The sequence below is a fragment of the Sarcophilus harrisii genome, chromosome 2, assembly GCF_902635505.1.
Source record: "Sarcophilus harrisii chromosome 2, mSarHar1.11, whole genome shotgun sequence".
Classification (NCBI taxonomy): domain Eukaryota; kingdom Metazoa; phylum Chordata; class Mammalia; order Dasyuromorphia; family Dasyuridae; genus Sarcophilus; species Sarcophilus harrisii.
The window spans coordinates 314,380,819-314,404,685 of NC_045427.1; the positions used below are offsets into that span (position 1 = coordinate 314,380,819).

Below are 23,867 nucleotides of genomic sequence, written 5' to 3' on the forward strand. Positions count from 1 at the left end.
CTCCCAGAGTTATTTTTCTGGGCATAGCTAGCTCAGTTCATTATTGCTCCATTAGAAATGATTTGGTTGATCTCGTTGCTGAGGATGGCCTGATCCATCAGAACTGGTCATCATCTAGTATTGTTGTTGAAGTATATAATGATCCCCTGGTCCTGCTCATTTCACTCAGCATCAGTTCGTGTAAGTCTCTCCAGGCCTTTCTGAAATCATCCTGTTGGTCATTTCTTACAGAACAGTAATATTCCATAATTTTCATATACCACAATTTATTCAGCCATTCTCCAACTGATGGACATCCATTCAGTTTCCAGTTTCTAGCCACTACAAAAAGGGCTGCCGCAAACATTCGTGCACATACAGGTCCCTTTCCCTTCTTTATAATCTCTTTGGGATATAATCCCAGTAGTAACACTGCTGGATCAAAGGGTATGCACAGTTTGATAACTTTTTGAGCATAGTTCCAAACTACTCTCCAAAATGGTTGGATTCGTTCACAACTCCACCAACAATGCATCAATGTCCCAGTTTTCCCGCATCCCCTCCAACAATCATCATTATTTTTTCCTGTCATCTTAGCCAATCTGACAGGTGTGTAGTGGTATCTTAGAGTTGTCTTAATTTGCATTTCTCTGATTAATAATGACTTGGAGCATCTTTTCATATGACTAGAAATAGTTTCAATTTCTTCATCTGAGAATTGTCTGTTCATATCCTTTGACCATTTTTCAATTGGAGAATGGCTTGATTTTTTATAAATTAGAGTTAATTCTCTATATATTTTGGAAATGAGGCCTTTATCAGAACCTTTGACTGTAAAAATATTTTCCCAGTTTATTGCTTCCCTTCTAATCTTGTCTGCATTAGTTTTGTTTGTACAAAAACTTTTCAGTTTGGTATAATCGAAATTTTCTATTTTGTGATCAGTAATGATCTCTAGTTCTGTTTTGGTCATAAAGACCTTCCCCTTCCACAGGTCTGTGAGGTAAACTATCCTATGTTCCTCTAATTTATTAATAATTTCATTCTTTATGCCTAGGTCATGAACCCATTTTGACCTTATCTTGGTGTACGGCGTTAAGTATGGATCAATGCCTAGTTTCTGCCATATTAGTTTCCAATTTTCCCAGCAAAGGCACTAATATTCTTAACCCTCCCAAAGTACAATATACATCTAAAATCTAGCCCCTTTATCCCATGATTATATTTGCAATTTAGAAAGTAATATTTCTTGGTAACTAGGAGTCATTAATGACTGCAAAATGTCTTTTACTAAATTAGTAATCTTGATCAAATAAATTCCCAGAGCAAATCTGCAGTTTCCTCTTTTGTAATGTGGACATCCTATTTCCACCTATTTGGCAAGGTTGTTGTAAAGAAAGTTCTGTGTAAACCATAAAATTATATCTACTTTAATATGACTTAATATGGCTAATAGTACCAATATTTCAAAGATCTTTGATTTCATTGGGATAGGTATTCTAACAATGTTAATTTAACTTTTTCACATCTTAAGTAGAGAGAGAGTTTTCTGATTTTCTGTGACCAAAATAATCTGTTACCTATTGGTCATCTTTCTTAATTTATTTAATATTTTATTAAAGATTTTCTTTTTATAATATGTACATTTCCCAATATCTACCTTTCCCCTTCCAGAGAAATATCTCATATAATGAAAATTTTGAAAAGAAAAAAAGTTCAGCAAAACTTACAGATAGAAGACCAATTTTATAAGTAGTGGTCCACACACATAGTTTCCCATATTTGTAAAGAAGAGAAGTATATTCTCATATTATATCTCTTATTTGGGGCCAGAATTAGTTGTTATAATTCTACAGCATTCAATCACTTTTCTTTTTTTTTTTTCCCTCCATTTGATGTTGGCTTCAAATAACATACATATGTGAATATAAAATACATAAATACATATGCATGCAAAAATGTTATCAGGAAAATTTTATCTGTGTATATATAAATGCATATGTTTATGTGTATATACATAGAATACATACAAATGTATGTTACAGATATGTATGTGATTTTCTTTATTGTGCTTGCTTCATTTTGTATCAGTTCACCTAAGTCTTTTCATCCTTCTCTGGATTCATCATATTCATCTTTTCTTATTTTATCATAATATTGAACTACATTCACATATCATGAAAGTTACCATAGTGCTAGGAATCAGCTTTTTGACTGTCTATAAAATGTGGATGTTAGTACACTAAAGGTGAGTTCCTTAACCAAGTGGACTATTAGAGAAGCTGAATCACGTCAATTTTGACTTTCTCATTACAAGGAAAAATAATAAAAAAAGGAAGTTACAACTATATGTGTGAATGGATCAGAGGACAGACAAACGAAAGAGTTGGCAGAACTGAATTTATCAAATTCCAAAGCAGCAAAAAATATTATATCCCATGTCTGCTCATGCTGCAATACAAATAAAAAGTATTTTGCAAAAAAACTGTCACAAATATTTTAGTTTATGTATCACCATTGGTGGTTAAGAATAAAGTGGTAGAGAAATTTCAAGAAGAATTTGTTAAGAGCCTCCAAATTAAATCAATGTGGACTCTGACATTTCATAAATTTAGTGAAAAAGTGGGAAATAATGAGGATGGTAAGAAATATAGATAAAACATGACTCAGGAAAAAGGAGTGAGAGAAGCAAAAAATGTATAGATTATCTGAATCCATTTTTTTGAGAAAATAATTAGTGCTGGATTTGATTTGATTAGTTCATTAAAATGAAGTATATTTTCATTTTAGCAGACAAAAAGACAATGTGGCATGGTAGGTAGATAGCCAGCCTCAGAACCAGGAGAATAGGATTCAAATCCTGTCTCTGTCACAATTTGCCTATGTCATTCTGGGCTTAACCTCTCAGGTAACTATGATTATAAGTCTTATAAGAGAAAGTGCCAACTCACATTGATTCCAGAAGTTCCTAACATTAATGAAGCTACAAGTCCAGTCATTACCTCTTTAACGGGCAGGAAATGACTTGTTATTGATATCGAATTAACTTATCCCTGAACGAATTTGAGCATTTGAGCATTTGACAGTCGGACCACTGTTTTGTTAGGACCAAGATAGAAATGAGCAAAAAGCAAGAATAATAGTGCAAAAAACATGACATATATTAAAATCAACTACTTTTTGAACTATTTAAATAATAATTGGCAATAAATCAACAAATTGGCAAATAGACAAATCAACAAAAGAAATTATGACATCACTTAAAATGACTTACATAGACTTACACAGAAACTTAGTCTATGTAAATCTAATGCCACAATAAAAAGAGGAGAAGGTACCTTGATCAGCAAACATTTGACTTATTCATGAAATAGAGAGGAATGGCAGTCAGAGGGAACACCAACCTAGAATATTTATTCATTTGTAAAAAAATCTTATAAAGAAATTTATTGGAGGATTGAGTAGTTACTGTCTGATAGACCAGAGAATCAGTAGAGGGTAAAATGAGAACAAAAATAGTTTGGTAATAAGATATCCAAACAAACAAAGATATACCATAGACATTCAAGGATGAAAGTGGAAGGAGGATAATACAATTTACAAAGGAGTATTTGTAAAAAGAAAATCATTAAATGTACTTTTTTTCTCCATCAAGAAAAATGGAACTATTACATTTGGAATGTAACATCACAACCCAGATGAGCTTTTAGGGGATATAGAAACGACAAGAAAAAGAATAAAGAAAGAAAAAATGGACAGATAAGACCTAAATTATGAAGATGTTTCAGAGTTCAATATAAAAGATACCTGAAAAGGCATAAGATACTAAAAGTGTGGGGCAAATCTAAACTCCGTTAATATCCTTAAAATGCCAACTTAAAGAATTATCTATTAATCTTTATGCCTTTTATTCTATCTATACAAAATCTTTTTGAAAATCACTTTTACATAATTTAAAACATATTCAATAATGATATTTGTAGAGAACAAGCAGACTTTCATGAGCAGTGATCAACTATAGTTTACATATTTCTTATTCTGTAATCGACTTAGAGATACAGAGATTATGAGAATTCATTTTGTTTTTTGAGTATGAAAAAACTTTTATTTGGCAGAAAAGACCCATTTTAGGACTCTTTTCCAACAAGGAATTTCATATTTATTCATCAAAATCATTCAAAGTTCCTTGCAAAACATAACAACATAAATATCTGTTCAAGAATTCTTTGATGTAAATAACAGGAGGCATAAAACAGTGAGATAAAAGCTCAAAGCCTTCTTCCCTGTTTAGCACAGAATACAAGGAAAAGGAATATTTCCCATAGATAGTAAAGTCCTCTAGACTGATGATGTCAAACTCAAATAGAAATGGAAACCACTAAATTGTACATGAACATTATTGACTCAAAAACCCATATATTGATATTATCTATGTTTTGTAGCAGTTTTTTAAATTTTCTTAAGTATTTCCAAATTATATTTTAATTTAGTTTGGGCCATCCTCAGGGAGTGATGTGGACTATGAGCTAGACATCTCTAGTTTAAACTGAGTATGTATAAACTGCCTATTATCCAGATTACAACATGCATTTGGATGAACAACTTAACAGAATTTGTTCATCAATATGAATCTGTGAGACTCACATTACAGATGGATAATTTGTTAAGCATGAAATCAAAAAGGAGGAAGGAAGGGGATCAGATTATTTTCAGGAAACTGCAATATTCCTTAAATAACCCCAGAATCACCCTGGAAACAAAGATATATGTTTTTGTAATAATATTCTATTAGACTTGCCATGTGGCACAAAGATATTGTGATTATAATTCTGGGGCAGCTAGATTGGAGCAATGGATAAAGCACTGGTCTTGGAGTCAAGAGGAACTGAATTCATATCTGGCCTCAAGTATTTAACATATCCTAACTGTGTGACCCTGGGCAAGTCACTTAACTCCAATTGCCTCAGCAAATGTGTGTGTGTGTGTGTGTGTGTGTGTGTGTGTGTATAATTCTAAATTCCTTTCTAGAATGGTTAAACCAATTTACAATTCTACTTATAGTATACTTGTGTGGTTAGATGGTGCAATGGATAGAGCACCAAAGCCTAGAATCAGAAAGACCTGAGTTTAAATTCAGTCTTAGAGATTTATTATCTGTGTAACTTTGGGGCCAGTTATTTCTCTATTGTCTAACTTATTTCATCTATAAAATAGGACTAATAATGGCAGTTATCTTATGATGTTGTGATGATAAAAATGAGATCATATTTGTGAAGCACTTAACACTGGGTCTTAAATAGTACTATATAATTACTATTATTATTTATTTTCACAGTCCCTTTAACATCAGTGGGCAAACTTCTCAGCATGAGACCAGCAGTAATTCCTACAACAGTACAAGAACTATCATAAGATTCCTTAGAAGACATAGCAGATTCTGTTTTGCATAACTACATTTGCAAAATAAACTTGATTAGAATTTTCCCAGGTAGATATAAAGGGCCTGTAAAAAATTTGTGGTAGTCTATAAGTAGTTGATACTGAAAACAAAAGATAACTTTTACCCAAATACAGATGATGAACGAGCAATGTGTTGAACAAATTTAAAAGTTTATGACAAAAGAAAACTGTAATAGATTTAGGAGATAAAAGAATAACTTTACTAACACATAGAAACTATCTTATTTGGCATTTTGGGGAAAAAATCATTCAATAGCTACAAAAGACTTCTGTGTTTGGGGCTTGGAGTCATGAAATCCTCAGTTAGAATCCTAACTCACATGGGTATGTAACCCTAAAAAATTACTTAGCATTAATAAATGGGCTTGTGTTGTCAGTGACATATCAGGGACATAACCCAGTCTTATTTTCTCAACTTGTATTAATTTTCTATACACCATCCCCAAAGATATTTCATGGTGATCTACCTTGATATATTGGAGACCCCTTCCAGATTTTTTAAATTGTGGAGTATTACAATTACAAAAAACTACAAAAATTGTGTATTACAATTACACAATTATCAGAATGTCCACTTATGTTCCTTTACTGTGTTACCCCCATACATTATAGCTACATGACCAGCCCACCCTCTTTTCTGATCTCACATTTTCTTGATAATCTCCTTTTTATCATTTTTTGTATACAGTCATTATTGGGAACATCTTACATCTTAGTTACCATCAGCACAAGTCTCCCTATTGTCTTTTGAGTCACGTGGAATCGTAATTCTTCAGAGAATCATGATTTACATCCACATAGCATTTCTATATTTCTGATATTAGTTTTGTTTTCATGTGTTTTCGCACCTGTGAATTTATTTTAGCATTGCTAAGGGTCAGGAAGAAATGAGCTCAAATATATCTTCAGACATTACAGATATGTAACCCTGATCAAGTTTTTAAACTGACTCAGTTTTCTCATCTGTAAAATAATGTGCCTGACATTTGTGATGGTGATTCTCAGACACTATCAAATCTTGTATTACCTTTTGAATCACCCAGTTCTGACTCAAAGTCAGAAGACATTTAACCTTTCTCATCTGTAAAATAAAGATAACAATTCTTGCATTACCAAAATATCAATTACTAAAGTTTTTATACACTATAAGTAAATAAGATATTACATTTTGAATTTGAATATTGATCTAAGACAATTAAATGCTATTTATATATATGTGTAAACAGTAGTTCAGAGAGGCTGAATGGATAAACTACTTCTTCCTCATAATGGCTCCTCACCTTTTGGACATGTTCATTCTTTCTCAAACCCTCACTTAGCACATCCTCCAGATACCAGCTCACCCCTTCCTTAATCAATTGCTCCTTTCAGCTCTCAGTCGAGAGAGAACAGCTAAAAGAGAGGGGATAGAGAGAGAGAAAGGAAAGAAAGGAGGAATAAAGGGAGACAAGGCTGGAAAAAAGAGGTAGGGAGGAAGGGATGAAGAGAGAAAGGGAGGGAGACAGAGAGAGACATATAGAGAGAGAGAAATGAATTTCCCTGAGCTTTTTTCAAATCTTGTACCATTTAATTCTGTTTAACAATGACTCAATAGCTTAGTGAAACCATCCCAAATCATGATTTAACTTTCTCTGCTTCTGAGAAGCTTATAAGGGTTATTAAGAAATAATGAAAATCCACAAAAATTTCTTTCACACGGCTCAAGCCCCAGGTGAGTCAGTCCTTTCCCTACCTCTGCAATAACCCATATAAACCAAAAATCATCTGTTCTTTGCCTCTTTATGTATATAGCTAATCAAACACTACTGATTTTCCCCTTCAAATAAATAATGTACATACATAAATCCTTTCAGTTACTACTAGTCAATATTTCATATCAATATTCAGATAAACTTATTAGAAAAATCAATAATTATAAAAAAAATTTAAATAGAGAAATGTCAAAGTAAATGTCTGCTCTACACCAGCAGACAGTGAATACAATTTAAAACACTTCACTTGCTTCTATGAACTCCAAAGAGCAAGTTCAATCTAATATAATCACATCTCCTTCTCAAAGGTTTGAGTAGGCAGAGATGATAAGCTGAAAGAATTCCTCTCTCTCTCTCTCTCTCTCTCTCTCTCTCTCTCTCTCTCTCTCTCTCTCTTTCTTTCTCTTTCTCTCTCTCATTCTGTTTCTTGTTCTTTCTCTCTTTCTCTCTTAAATTTAGCTCTCTATTCAGATTACAATTCTCATGCAAATTAGTCTTTAGAAGCTTCCTCTCTCCTTGCAAGGACTTAGTCTTCCCCCAAACTGATCACATTTGATAGATTTTTTAATTGCTATTATTCAGAATATAACATAAACCAGAGCACTATGTAACTAAACCAACTTAAAGAACAAAAGTTTACTATAAATAAATTTTTTAAAATCTAGAACTTTTCTTTTTTTCTTCTTTTTTCTGAGGCTTTAGGCTGAGACTATATATAGAAAATTGGACAAAAATTATCAAGAATATGCTTTTATTCTAGATCTAAAAAGAACCTTTGAGATCATCTCATCTCAATTTGCAAATGAAGAACATGAGCCTCAGAAAGAGTGACAGAGTTGGACTTCAAGCTCAGCACAGTGACTCCCAGGTCAGTACCTGGACAATATAATGAGTCATAACAAATAATAATCAAACAAAAAGGCAAAACAGGGCTAAACATATTGTAACAATGGTCAATTCTAAAATATTTAGCAAATTTGATCAATATAATGATCTAAGACAATTAAAAAGAACTCATAGTGAAAATACTACTCAGTTCCAAAAAGAGAACTGATAAATTCTCGAGTTCAAATTAATGCATACTTTTTCATTTTCCTCATTTTTCTTTATTTTTTTGCAATATGCCTAATATGTTTTACATATACATGATTTCACATGTCATATTGCTTGCTTTCTCAATGGATGGGGAGGGCCTGACAGGAGGAAAATAATTCTGAGATCAATTTTTTTATTTTAAAAATAAATACTAGGTGTTTTTTAAATAAGCATATAATTCTGCTGAACTTGCTTCATATCTTTTATATAGCTCTTTCAATATTCTTTCATATGTTTTCATTTTTATAGCCCTACTATTGGCATCTTTGGTTTATGTGACTCAAGTCTTACTTTCCTTAAGTCTATAGAAATACTGCATGTTTCTTATTAATTATTCAGTAATGAAACACAATATTTTAGTTGAATACTACATACTATTATATTTCTACCACCAGATCATTGGTCTCCTTAAATATAAATTCTATGCATGTTTGGGATAGTCTTTCTAAACTTTCAAAATCCCCAGCCACCATGGAATTCTCAGACTGAAGCTCACTTCAAGGAGTGTTATTGACCAGGGATGGAATTAATATAATGATAACATTGAATATTCTTCAAAACATTATAATATGAAGTCTATGATCCATATTTTCTTCTCTCTTAGTCATTGCCCTTCCCATGGACTGCACTATAATCATAATAATTTATTGAATATGGAAAAAAATGAAAGAAGTTAAGTACTTCTTTATGGAACCAATTGTGTATAGTCATCTCTTAAACTTTCTCACCTTTGAATTCCTAAGTGTTTTGGGAATGGGGGGGGGGGTGGAACACTCAAACGACCTATGCACATAACTCATGGAGAGAAGTAATAGAAAGGATGTACATCTAGAACTCCATCATAACCCAGGATCATAGACTGTAACTGGGGAAGCAGGAGGAAAGGTAATGAAAGGAATCAGTGAGAATCTTCCCCTCCAACTCACAAACTGAGGAAACCTCCAATTTTAAGGAATATCTTAAATAAGCCTAGGTTGGCATCTTTGTAAGTTCCCCAAGAATAGTGTAAGCTTTTTATCAAAAAACTTTCTTGAAATCTAGATAAATTATGTCTAAACTGGAATGATTTTTTTCCTTGCTAGTTCTTTGTAATCAGTCCTTACCTTTCTAGATATTAAGTAATCATCTATTTAAAGATCTGTTCAAGATTTTTGCCAAGAATTGAAGGCAAGATAGCTATCCTATAATTTGTAGACTCTGCTGTTTGTTTAAAAAAATATGAAACAACATTTGTTCTTCTCTGATCTTGTGATATTTCACCCATTTTTATGGTCTTTCAAATATCATGAGCAGCTCACCAATCAAGTCAGTCAGTTCTTTTAGGATCCAAGGATGTAGTTAATCTGGGTTAATCTTTGTTTTATCAAGAGTAGATAAATTTTCTTTCACTTTACTTTTCTTAGGTATCACTTCTTTATGAGTCATTTTTGTTTTGTCATTTCTAGTATAAAGATCATATTTCTTTTCAGAGAAAACAGAAACAAATATAAATTAAACAGCTCACTTTCTCTGTGTTGTCATTTATCACCTTTCTATCCATCCTCAAGCCACTCTTCAATTCTCTTTTTTTTCTCCCAATTTTTGTTTTTCTTAGTTTCCCTTGCCAGCATTAGCACATTCCAAACTTTAGCACTCTTTCTGATATTTTTACAAAATGATGCCTTGATCACATTCATATTTTGTTACTTGGCCTTGCTTATATCTTCTTTATATTTCTCTAAATAAGGTGAACAAGGTGGCTCATGTCTGTTATTTTTGTTTCAGGGAAGCTGAGACTCATAATTTTTTGAATTCTGAGCTGCAGTTGGTTATGTCAATTGGGTGTGCAAACTAAGTTATTAGCATTAATATAATGAGTTCCCAGAAGCAGAGAACCACCAAGATAACTAAGTTGAAGTAAATCTAGATTAGAAATGAAGAACATCGAATCACATTCCGAGAGACCTCTGCCATATCAGTGTGGGCAAGATGGGAAGACCTAATCTTAAGCATAAATTAACAAAATAAATACACAGATGGATAGATGATAGATAGCTTTATAGACATGGATGGTTGTTCTTTAAGGGGATATGGAGGCTGTCTGACTTCTTTTTCATTTGAATCACACACACATACACACACACACACACACACATACACACACACACACACACACACACACACACACAATCTTAAGGGAATTGGGATGAGAAATTTTATTAGAGCTCCACCTGCCTGTCAGGAGTGCTTTCTGACTTTATGTAACTAGTTGCCCTCGCGACAGTAGTAGAAGTAATTATTGTTTGATATTTTTTAATTTGAAAGATATTATTTTAATTTATTGTGAAGAGTAAAGTTGTTTTTCATTACCTTTTATAGTCTCCATGTGTTTTTATTACAATTTAACACTTCAATCTGAATCATTGAGCTAGCCTAGGCTGTTCAGGAATAATATCTTCCAGGGGTCCTCAAACTTTTTAAATAGCGGGCCAGTTCACTGTCCCTCAGACTATTGGAGGGCCGGACTATAGTAAAAACAAAAACTTTGTTTTGTGGGCCTTTAATAAAGAAACTTCATAGCCCTGGGTGAGGGGGATAAACATCCTCAAGTGCCGCATCTGGTCCGCGGGCCATAGTTTGAGGACCCCTTCTTAAGTTTGCCATAAGAGGTATTCCCAATGTGCTAGAAGCCTTCCTCACTTATTTTGACATCACAAGGTAACAGTGAAGCAGTCTGGATGTCCAAATTCCTATTACATATTTCTGTCTTCTCTTCCTGTTATATATTTTCTTGCTGTCTTCTCTTTCTATTACATATTTCCTTGCTGACATCTTTTACAAGTTGTTTGTTAATTATATATAGTCACCTATTCATGCCCATCACATATATCACCTATGCTCTCTATGTTATGCTCATTTTTAATTTTTTCAGAAGTTTATATATTCCATGTCTCACTTCCAGTAGAATGTTAGCATTGGTGAGATGAGTTTTTGCTTTTATGCAAAGTTAAGGGTAAAGAAAGGAGCTTTACAATTCCCTGAAATCCTTCTTCTTTTGGACTTCAGACTCAACTCATTGTCCACGTGTAATGTCAATTCCTAAGAAAAATACTGATGGACAAAAGGGCCCATTCAAATAAATATTTTAGTCTGGAAAATAAACATTTTATATACAGTTGATCTTTTCTGTGTGAGATAATTAGCCAAATTATTTTTTGAACATTAGAGCCCTTTTGCGAGAGGCTTTCTAGAACATGATGCCATCTAGAAAATGGTATCCACAAAGAAATGCAGCTGAGGAAACACATTATACCATAGGGAATCACTCTTGTACTTTGTGAAGACACTGGTAAATACCTTTGGTAAGCATAGATCTCCTAATTTTATACTTCAGCTTTTGTTTATAATAAAAGGATCCTTAAGGTTTATTTCCATTTATTATATCTTTGCAGTAATTTAAAATGATTTTGATATATTAATAGGAGCACATTGTTGGGAAAAAGCCCTTAAGGCAACTTTTTGTTCAAACAAATTAAATACTTTTTTTCAGAAATAACAAACAATAGGCACAATGAGACTACATAAAAAGATAAAAATGTCGTCTGTGATCAAATATAATTTATGAAAGTCCATTTTTTTTTTACAAATACCCTCACTAAGCATGTCTTGATTCATGTGCAGATTACTCAGAAAGATTGTGTATAGGTAAGACAGAAGTGATATAGGTTGATAGATTAACCATCTTTTCTCAGAATTAAATAAGCCCAAGATTTTTTATCACATTTTAAATAGCTTCCTTTAGTTCAGATATTGTATGCTAACCCTCAATATCATCACTTTTTTTTATTTTCCCTTTCTTTTTGCCATTTATTTATTTTTAATATACATTGCTTTATGATTTTCTTAGATCTAGACAATCAACAAAGCATTAAACTAAAGACACAATTGGCATCAGATGTAGTCTGAGAAACTGTGATTACAGCAGCTCTATCCCCTCTCTTCTTCTTCTTTTTTTTTTTTTATTATAACTTTTTATTGACAGAGCCCATACCTGGGTAATTTTTTTTACAACATTATCCCTTGTACTCACTTCTGTTCTGACTTTTCCCCTCCCTCTCTTCACCCCCTCCCCCAGATGGCAAGCAGTCCTATACAAGTTAAATATGTCACAGTGTATCTTAGATACAATATGTGTGTGCAGAACCAAATAGTTCTCTTGTTGCACAGGAAGAATTGGATTCAGAAGGTAGAAATAACCTGGGAAGAAAAACAAAAATGCAAGCAGTTTACATTCATTTCCCAGTGTTCTTTCTTTGAGCGTAGCTGCTTCTGTCCATCCTTGATCAATTGAAACTGAGTTAAATTTCTTTGTTCAAAGAAATACACTTCCATCAGAATACGTCCTCATACAGTATCGTTGTTGAAGTATATAATGATCTCCTGGTTTTGGTCATTTCACTTAGCATTAGTTCATGTAAGTCTCGCCAGTCCTCTCTGTATTCATCCTGCTGGTCATTTCTTACAGAACAATAATATTCGATAACATTCATATACCACAATTTACCCAACCATTCTCCAATTGATGGGTATCCATTCATTTTCCAGTTTCTGGCCACTACAAAGAGGGCTGCCACAAACATTTTGGCACATACAGGTCCTTTTCCCTTCTTTAGTATCTCTTTGGGATATAAGCCCAGTAGTAACACTGCTGGATCAAAGGGTCTGCATAGTTTGATAGCCCTTTGAGCATAGTTCCAAATTGCTCTCCAGAATGGCTGGATGTATTCACAGTTCCACCAACAATGTATCAGTGTCCCTGTTTTCCCACATCCCCTCCAACATTCTGCATTATCTTTCCCTGTCATTCTAGCCAATCTGACAGGTGTGGAGTGGTATCTCAGAGTTGTCTTAATTTGCATTTCTCTGATTAATAATGACTCGGAGCATATTTTCATGTGGCTAGAAATAGTTTCAATTTCTTCGTCTGAGAATTGTCTATTCATATCCTTTGACCATTTATCAATTGGAGAATGGCTTGATTTCTTATAAATTAGAGTCAATTCTCTATCTATTTTGGAAATGAGGCCCTTATCAGAACCTTTGACTATAAAAATGTTTTCCCAGTTTATTGTTTCCCTTCTAATCTTGTCTGCATTAATTTTGTTTGTACAAAAACTTTTCAATTTGATATAATCAAAATTTTCTATTTTGTAGTCAATAGTGATTTCTAGTTCTTCTTTGGTAATAAATTCCTTCCTCTTCCACAGGTCTGAGAGGTAAACTATCCTATGCTTTTCCAATTTATTTATAATCTCATTCTTTATACCTAGGTAATATCATCACATTTTTGTCCAAGTTTTTCCTGTCTTTTTTCTTTTATTGTCATTTTTACCACCTTTACAAGCTCAATTAAGACTACAGGGTTAGTGTCCAAGTGTGATAACACTACTGTATTTGATGGAGACTATTTTTCTTTTGCTGTTTGTTGCTCTCCTTACATTTTCATCCTTAAATGCCCATAAGAGTAACTTGGATTGTTTGAATATCTTGCCAAATTTTCTTTTTTGTTTTTGAGATGTTATTGATCATAATCCTAAAGAAGGATGTTCTAGGTTTGGTTTTATCAGTGTTAATAACTTTAAAGAAAGCACATCACCATCAGTTTCACCACTGTACCCTAATTACCTTGGGCCTTTTCATATGACTTGTAGCTGAAACCTCCTACATGTCTTGTTTCTCCCTATTAGAATGTTGATCCGTGAGATCCATGAGGACAGACATGTTTTCTGCTTTCCTATTTGTATCTCTAGCACTTAGCAAAATACGTTGTACATGAAAATCGCTTAATAAATGCTTTTACGCTCATTCACTCATTCAGTAGCTCTATATTAAGCAGAATACTTAATAGAAAAGAAGATAAAATATGGAATGATGGAAATAAAAAGAAATTTTGAGGTGAAAGAATGAAAGTTTAGAAAGCTCATGTAAAGTATATTTAGATTAACCTGTCTGAAGTGAACAAAAAGAAATGTAATTTGACTTTAAAACATACAGAATAGCTATTGTGGGAAATTTCAACAAAAACAAAAGGATGACTGAATAGTATTGAGAGACAGACATATGGATACAGAGATTATAAATTTAAAGTAGAAAAAATGTGACTTTCAATGGAAGAGAATGAGAATCCAGGAATGGGAGTACAAATTGAAAATTGTGGAATTCACTCCTTCCAGGTATAACAGAAGGTTAAGGTACAGGAGAGGGAGGGTTTTTATTAGTCTAGTGAAAATATAGCTGACCATTTTAGAGCTGAAGGCAACAAAGAGAAGACAAAAAGGATCTAATGGTTTGAATGATTAGAAAGAGGGCTGATCATGAGCTTAGTCATAGGATCATACAATCAGAATTAGAATGAATATTAGAGACTATTGAGTTCAATACTTTTTTAAAACTGAGATTCAGAGAGGTCAAATGACTTACTTAGAATCATAAATCTAATGAGGCTAGATTTGAACATGGCTCTAACTCTGAATTCAATACCCTATAATGTCTGCACATAGCATGTCTGTACATAGTTATTTGCATATTGTCTCTCCCTTTAGTTTGTGAGCTCTTCAAGAACAGCAACTGCCAGTTGCTTTTTTTTTTATGTTGCTAACATTTAGCACAATGCCCAGCACATAGTAGATGCTTAATAAAGTTAATTAACTAACTGGTGGGAAAAATCTAGGATTAAATAGGAATAAAATAGGATGTGTTATTAGAATAAAATAGGACAAATAGAATAAAATAGAATAAATTTTATTCTATAAATATAAATATAGGATTATATAAATAATAATAGGATATTATATAATAATAAATAAATAGGATAAAATAGAAACTAGAACTAATGAATAGTTATGGATATTCACATTAATATAGCATTTAAAATATATGCTAATTGTTTTTCTAACAAATTCTTGGGTTTAGGAAGTATTATCTTTATTATCTCCATTATGTTGAAGAGGAAACTGAGGCTCTGTGAAGTTAAATATGGTTTATTCCTTATCACAGAGTTATATAAAGCAGAATTTGAACTCTGACTCCAAGTGAGAAATCAAGATTCATGTTATGTAAGCTCAGCATAGGGTAATATAACATATGTGCAAATACTAACTTCTTATTCTTATCTTCTTTACCCTGGTCTCCCCTGCTCATATCCCAACAACAATAACCTAATGTACTGTGATTAATTTCTGCGTCTATACTGATGTTAATGAAATCCAAATAAAGAACAACAATTTCCAATGGATTTCTTGAGATTTCTTTAATTATTTTTTACTTAACAAAATTATCCTTCTAAGAACCAAGAATGTAATAGGCTTATGCCATTGCTCAAAATATTAAAGGAGTTGAGTTCTCTAAGCCTGAAGATGGGGAAAATAATTATTTGTTAAGATTTGTTAGGTATTTATATTTTAATCTTCTTTAAGATTTTTCTGTGCCAGTGTCTACTTTATCAACTATTAGAAAATGTTCATGTTAGACTTCCCTTCTTTTTCTGCCTCTTATCTCCCAAATATTCCTATGTTATTTGATTATTCAAAAGTTAATATGTTAACTCTTCCACATTCTGCATACAGGGTGACATCCTTCACAGACAGATAAATAAGAACATTTGTCACAAAGAGCATTGACATCTTAAAAGCAATTGATATGCCTACCTGATCTGTTCTGTCTTTCTCCTCTGCTGTGTCCACAAACTCCAGAGGAATTTCGATTCTGGAGCTCAAGAATAGGGGCTGCAGAATCTTCAGCACCAGACAAAGGGGACAGCTGCCTAATAATACTACTATGCGAATTGGGGCAGTTGGCTCCTGGTTTGCATCGAATGACAGATGATCTAGTGGTACCTGAGAAGAAAGAGTTTTGTTGTTGTTGTTATCAGTTTGAGAATTTTCTGGAGGAAAAAGCTAGAGCAGTTTTTTGGGTTTTTTTTAAGCAACTCAACAGTGAAATTCATATTGATATCACATTCAAAAGAAGTGACATGGCCACAAAAACTAGTTTTATAATAGAATTCTAAGAAGAAAGCATTAATTTTTACAAGGTAGGAGATCCTTAAGCCAGAATAGAGGTATGTGTAAATGTCTAGTTTTGAAGTAAGAATGATGTTAATTAAAGTACTTCCTCTGACACATACTTGGTATGATCCTAGGCAAAATATTAAACCTTTTATGTAGTTAGTCAACTCTCTAAGAATATAAGTTACAGAATAGTTAAAAGTATGAATTGGTAAAGGGAGTTTCCTCACTGGAAACTTCCTAGACCAATGAGATCACAAATGAAAATTAGGTCATTATACCAATGAGATTATTAGACACACTCCCCCCCAAAAAAATTCCGTCAACTATCTAGAATACATCAAGATATTTGTGTCAGTACCTCTGTTATCAACTACATTTATTGTTGATATAATGATATAGATTCAAAAGGTTTATCTTGGCCCTGTAAAAAAAACAAACTATGCTTATTGTGAAGATACAAATTATACATCATGCTTATCTTTTATTTTCAAGGCCAGCCATTGTTTCCTGTCTGGTCTGTTTCCAGTTTATTCCCTGCAAGACTTTTTGCACATCATTGCCAGAATAATCTTTCTAAGACTACATTCTATTGTAATACTCTCCAGAAGCAGGCAATAATTCAGTCATTTATTTGTACTGGTCTCTCACCTGATGAACAGTGGAGTCTAGCAAAAAGGACAGAGATTTCTTTAATTAATCATTCTATCAATTAGTATTTAGTAAACCCCTTCTTTGTGCCAGGGACCACACTAAGCATTGGGGACAGAAAGACAAAAATAAAACATGTCCTGTCATCTAAGAATTTACACTATCATGGGAAAGAGGAGGTAATATGCACATACATAAATACATAGAAAATATATAAAATGTAAATATAAGATAATTGGGTCAGAGAACTAGCAGTTTTAGAAATACCATAGAACAGGCTTCATGCAAAAGATGACAACTGAGCAGAGTTTTAAATGAAATAAGGGATTGTAAGAGGTAGAGGTAAAGAGGGAGTTCATTCCATGGTGGCTAGCAAGTTCAAAGACTAGGAGATGTGAAATGGAAAGTCAAGTGTAAGGAACAAACAAATTAGTAGGACCAGAGAATGCAAGAAAAGTAATAAAGCATAATAAGACTGGTATGATAAATTGAGTCCAGATTATAAAGGACTTTAAAAGTCAAATATATCATTATAACTTATACAGAAGTTAATAAGGAGCTATTGAGATTTATTTAGTAAATAAAAAATTAAAAAAGAATAACCTGGTCAGATTTTTTATTTTTAAAAATCGCTTTAATCGATGTGGCTTGAGGGAAGGGTACCAATTAGGAGACACTCATTGGTAAAGCAAGAAGTGATGAAAACCTTATGATGATGTGGAGTTGATTTTCTTTTTTGCCCTATGGTGCGCATGTATTTTGATAGAGTGCATTTTTTTAAGTTAGGAAAAGTATAGTATGATGTCAAAACTCAACCTTGTTTCAAAGATCCTCCATTCTATAATCCTATCTTTTCTATACAAATCTATCTTCCACTACTCTCTAACAAGGACCTTTCAATCCAGCCAAAGTAATCTCTCACTGCACCCTAAACATAATATGCTTATTTCTAATTCAGTCTTTGTTCATTATTCTGTACTGGACCAAGCTCAAGGTAGTCCTGTTATTCAGACTTTGAATTAGAATTCAATGAAATCTTGTGGACCACAAAACAAAATGAAATAATCATTTCAATAAAGGATTAAAATTATGTAGTTTCTAAAAATAAATTTCATCCCCTTCTACTTCTGTATTTGCCAGGCAGATACTCTGGATCAAAAAAACATTCTGTAAGTCAGAGGAAATTCTGCCAAGTCTAAGGAAGATAGGCTGAGCTTTTAATGCATCTATTCCTTTGGACTAATCAAATCACAAGGACAACCATTTGAATAGTTTTTTTTTTCCCAGAAAAACCTCACTTTCTTAAGGAAAGCTCTCTATTTGGTTGAATTCCATAAAAATAGGCAAATGCCTTGGTGAATATATATTATTTCATATTACAGATATCTTGTACAAGTATCTTCCCCTTACTTGAATTCTTCATGAGGAGAGCAATTTAGCACTCTTTGGGGCTCACCTCAACTGAACTTATACTCATTGTTTGGAATTCTCAGAGGGCAGCTGACTTTTACTTTCCTCAGAGTTCATAGGGTAACCTTGAAGGACTAAAGTTCTTAATGATATCACCTCAAAGTCTTCACTAGTCTAATTGCCACTATTAACCAACCACTTGATTTCATTAGCTTTAGAAAAGGGATTACTGATACAGTATAGTATGAACAGTAGTTTTTTTTTAATCCCCAGGAAAAAAAAATAGGTGAACATTCTCTTCTTGCTTTTAAAAGGTAACCAAGGGGAATGGTCTTTAAAGTTAAGAGTACAGTGAAAGCACAGCACATGGACAAGGAATATGCAAGTCAAAGATGTGTTGCCCAACCCCTGGTCCTGGAAGTCCTTTATCCTCTTTGTGGAGTCCTCATGAAGTTTGTTGGACAGTGTTGTATTGGTGTTGGATGAGTTGCTTTACTGGAGTGGGTGTTTGCAAAGTATGACAACTCTGCTAGATGGGTTTATCCATTTCTGAGACCATTATTGAAATGTATGCTGGAATATACCACTCAGCTGCTGCTAATACTCTCCTTCTTCCATTTATGGTCAGGTGCTAGGAAGGGAAGGTTCCAGCTATTGCTCTTCAAACTCTCCAGACCTTGAAATTCCCACAAATTGCTGACTCAGCACATCCATCTCAGGATTGCCAATTCTTGTGGCTATTGCTACTCTATCTACCCACTTGTGAGTGCAATTTCTGGATTATCTGAATTCAAATAATTGCTTTTTGAATATAACTATTTAGAACATTTGTTTGCCTAAAATCAGAGGAAAAATAACCACCAGAGAAATACATAACCATGTCATCATAGTCATGATAGCCAAATAGGAGATAGGAAAGCCATTCTTCCCCTACCTGGCTCTTTGAGGCAGCAAAATGTAGTCCTACCTTCTCATGGCCACAAAGGGAAAAGATAAAGAGAGAAAGGAAGATGGACACATTGTCTTTTTTGTATGAACCCCTGAGTCATAAAATCTTTTGACCATACAGTAAATTAGAAGACATTTCATTACTACATCATAGTAACTCCTAAATTATCATGGCTAGAAATTAACTGTGCCCAAGTTTCTACATCAAAACATAAAGCCAGATGTAGAGTATCTTTACATACTTAAATGTATGGCTGGGAATATCTACTCAGGCTTCAACTGATGATCCTCCATAGACCAACATACCCATATTACATGTAAACCCTGGCATCATACTAAATACATAGCCCACAATAGATTCATTAGTTTAATTAAATTTCATTGAATTCATATGTAATTCTTGATGAGCACATGTTTTCCCCCAAAGACATTGGATACTCTCCAAAGTTAGTGATTCTATCTTATTTCCTTTAAATCCCTCCATGATACCTTAGCTTAGTGCTCTGTTAATAGTGTATACTCAATGAATATTTATTGAATGACTAATCATTAAATCATTTTCATCCCTGATTCTTGCTCTGGTACCAGACCTAGGAGTTCATTTTTTAAAATATATTTGTTACTAGGTTTCTGTCATTGAAGATTTTGTGTGATCCTCAAAATTTATCTAAAGGCAAATACTCTGGTCTACCAGTATTTCTTGTTATCCAGAAGTGCCAGAGGAGGAAAAACATTCTAAAACTAACACAAAAGATTTATTATTAGAGGGCATAGGGCGCATTTTGAAGTGTGTGGGTAGCGTTAAGATAAAAGTCTGTTTGTACCTCCATAATAATCTGGCTTCCAGCCACCACCTCTCTCACAAAGGGAAAAGAATCTGGATTACATCCTAAAGCCTAGAAGCTTTTGAGTTAATCCATTACCTAAATGAGGCAATAATTTTTTTTAAAAATTGTTCATTTTTCTATTATGTCTTCAGATTGGCATAAATACATAAGCAATGCCTCAATAAATCCTTTTCTCATCATTTTGACAGTCATATAAAAACAAATACTGGCAATTATGCTACTCTAAAATTAAAAATATATACATTTAGATATGAAGCCAAGATTTCAGATTGCAAATTAGTCAGCCATCCCCACAGCAACACAAGACAGAGAAAAAATGCTCTGGAAATGTGCAGCTATCAAGAAATCAGTGACCTGCTGAAATCAGGCTTGGACCTCTGTTTCACTGTCATCGTGTCAAGTGAGAAACAAAGCAGCAAGCAATGCTAAATGAAAATGTGAAGCTCCAGGGAACTTGGCTTACATGTTTTAAACTAATATGAGCAGGTTAATGCACCCTATTCTTTGTATTTGAAATAAATCTGTTTTTATTCTTACTTTATTATGTTTAAGCCAGAACTAGCACCATCATCATTAACTTCACCTTCATCACCATCATCATCACTATCTCTGTATATACCAGGGTCCATTTAAAATAGTAATTCTTTGGAAATCTAATATTAGACTTCAACAAAAATATATTTCCATGTAGAAAAGAATCTACTTTTTTGAGAATACTTGCTTTGTATATTTATATTACAATATATTTAACTCTTCCCTCCAACTTAATCCAATGAAATGTCACACATAAATATTAAAAGCATTTGGGCTCCAGACTGACCCAGAAAAACATCACAACATTTTAATGATCACAAGCTGGCCAAACCAACAGTTTGCCAACAGTGTTTTTTCATATATGCAGAACTTTAAAGACTGAATTTTTCATTGGCCATTCATGGATAAGGAGAATAAGTTTTTTAAATTCTGCAAGAACAATTTAAGTGTTGTGGATATATGTATATGACAAGGCAAGTATAAGTATTCTTATTTTTAACTATGAAGTAATTGGAATTTTAAGAAATAAAATAGTTTGCCAAATATCACTTAGTTACTAAGTGGCAGCTGTCTATCACAGGGTATCTACTGTGTGTTGAACTTGGAGTAAAAAGGACTTGAGTTCCAATCCTGCCTCCAATACTTACTTAACTGTGACTCTGGGCAAGTCACATGAACTCTCTCAGCCTGTATTTGCTACATTTGCAAAATGGCAGCAAATGAGAATCAAATGAGATAACATATATAAAATGGGGATAATGATAAAACCTAATTCACAGGGTTGTTGAAAGGATAAATTAAGTAATACATAGTGCCTGACACGTAGTAGGTAATTAATAAATAAATATTCAATCCCTTCACCTAGAAAACTTTAAAAATACTATATGAAACTCTTACTAAATAGAAAAGGTACCCATTTGGGGATTAATGAACCTGAAATTCATATTCTCTCTATTTACTATTTTTGTGGCCTTAGACAATTCACTTTGTTAACTCAAATGTACAGTGAGGGAACTCTAATAAATAAAATCTAAAGTCTCTTCTAACTTTATTTCATTTGACAATAGCAACTTCACAGAAAGAAAGTACAAAAAATTACATGGGACTGTCTCATGACCAATACTTGGGATCAAAGAGTTGAGATAAGTGGTTGGTTACAACCTCTGAGTTTTATTTATAGCAGCTGACTATATAGTTCTCATATGATATCATCAATGCACAACCTGAGGTGTGAACATGGTCACCTGTACAGGACTATAGGAAATTTAGTGTTAAGGTTTTCATTTTATTAATTTGAGCTGACTCTTCCTTAGGAAAAGACTTGACTTGGCCATCTAGTATGTATTATGCAATGCTTTTGTCCTGTGAGAGACTCCAGTCAAGGATAGATTAAGGCACATATTCCTGATGCTTAGAATACCCATAACTGCTTTCTATGCAAAACCACTTACTAGATAATTAGACACTTGTAAGAGAGACACAAAATCTGCTCACCCTTCAGAGTCCTTTGGTAACTAGGGATAAACACCTACATCCCTCTTCATTTGTTCTTACAAATCCTGTTATTCTGGGATGGCTAGCAGCTAGGTCAAACCAGTTTCCTGCTGCCTAGTTATGAATTCAGTTTAGAAAATCTTGGTGAAGAAAAAGAAATAAAAAGATAACTAAGTCCTTCAAAAACTTCAACTTCTGGTCTGAAGTTCTGCTATAAAGTGATGGAGTCCCAGGAAAACATTGGATAATAAATCAAGTCAGATTATGTGGCTAGCAAATGAGAAGATAGTCACTTTCCATAAATATCTTTAGCCTGAAAACCTCAAAAGAAGGGCAGTATACATTTGATATAATATAATCGCAAGTGATAATATTAGATAATAAGAAAACTTCTTTATACAATGTAAAATCCTCATGTTTACTCAAGAATTATAGCTCCCAATATTCTCATGCCCTGCTCTCATCTGTCCATCACAACAAACACAAGCAAGCTTACAGGTTTGTGAATGGGAGCCCAGGTGACCCTCTGCAGTGCTTCTGTTGACACCTCCTTGCTTATCATGAAGAAAATGGAAGTAGTTTTGTCCAGCCTCATGAAGGAAAGGAAGAAAGGAAGTGGAGGGAATTGAAAGGGTCAAAAATGTGCCCTTCATGGTTCTCAGAATCATAGGCCAGAAGAAAGCAGTACATCAGGCCTTTAAAAAAAAAAAAACCTACTGGAAAACCAGGTGGGATCAGTACTTCCTGGCCGATATTCAGGAGACTCAATCCTGCTGATCCCTATGGACCCCAACTTGAGTCAATTGAGATCACTAAGCAGATCAATCCTGGGAGTCTGGCCTTGGAGGAGATGGAGAAGCCCAAGTGTGAGTCTTAGGGAGCATAAGAAAAAGAGTCTGAATACAAACCTAAATCACAAATGGACAAAACAACAGAGAAAAATACTAAAAAAATTGAAGGAATAATGAGTAAAACTTCAAAGATAAAACACAGGGAAGTGAAAGGATGAGAAGGAATACTACCAAATCCTCAGACATCAAGGAGCAACAGGAAGAAAGTAAAAAGAAAATTCAGAATAGATTAAAAGAGAAGATAAGATTACGAGGGAATATTATTGTTTTATGGGAAATGATGAACACGATACCCTCAGAAAAACCTGGAAGGCCCTCTGTGAACTCAAGCAAAGTGAAATGTAACGTGTATAAAGTAATAGCAATGTTGTGGAATGATCAGCTATGAATGATTTTGCTATTCTCAGCAACACAATGATCCACAACTATTATGAAGGATTTATGATGAAAAATCCTATCCTTACTCAGAGAAAAACTGATTGGGTCTGAATACAGACTGAAGTATATTCATTCTCTCTCTCTCTCTCTCTCTCTCTCTCTCTCTCTCTCTCTCTCTCTCTCTCTCTCTCTCTCTCTCTCTCTCTCTCTCTCTCTCTCTCTCTCTCTCTTTATTTTTCTTGAGAGTGTATTTTTTTTTTGGTGTGTGTATATGTGGAGATCTATGGTCTGTCTGTGTTATTTTAATAACATGACCTTTATGGAAATGTTTTGCATAACTTTACATGTGCTTTCTTAATGGGGGTTAGGGGTAGGGAAAGGGGAAAGAATCTAGAACTCAAAGGTTTTTTTAATGTAAAAATT

At 33.5% G+C, this 23,867-nt stretch overlaps 1 protein-coding gene across 1 annotated transcript in view; it reads right to left on the reverse strand.

Annotated features, from left to right (window-relative positions):
- The window catches only part of SLC35F4 (solute carrier family 35 member F4), a 115,567-nt gene that overhangs the window by 45,827 nt on the left and 45,873 nt on the right, over positions 1-23,867 (reverse strand). Inside the window, exon 2 of the mRNA XM_031949298.1 lies at positions 15,971-16,159. Coding sequence (XP_031805158.1) covers positions 15,971-16,159 — 189 coding nt within the window. The remainder of the gene's footprint in view (positions 1-15,970; positions 16,160-23,867) is intronic.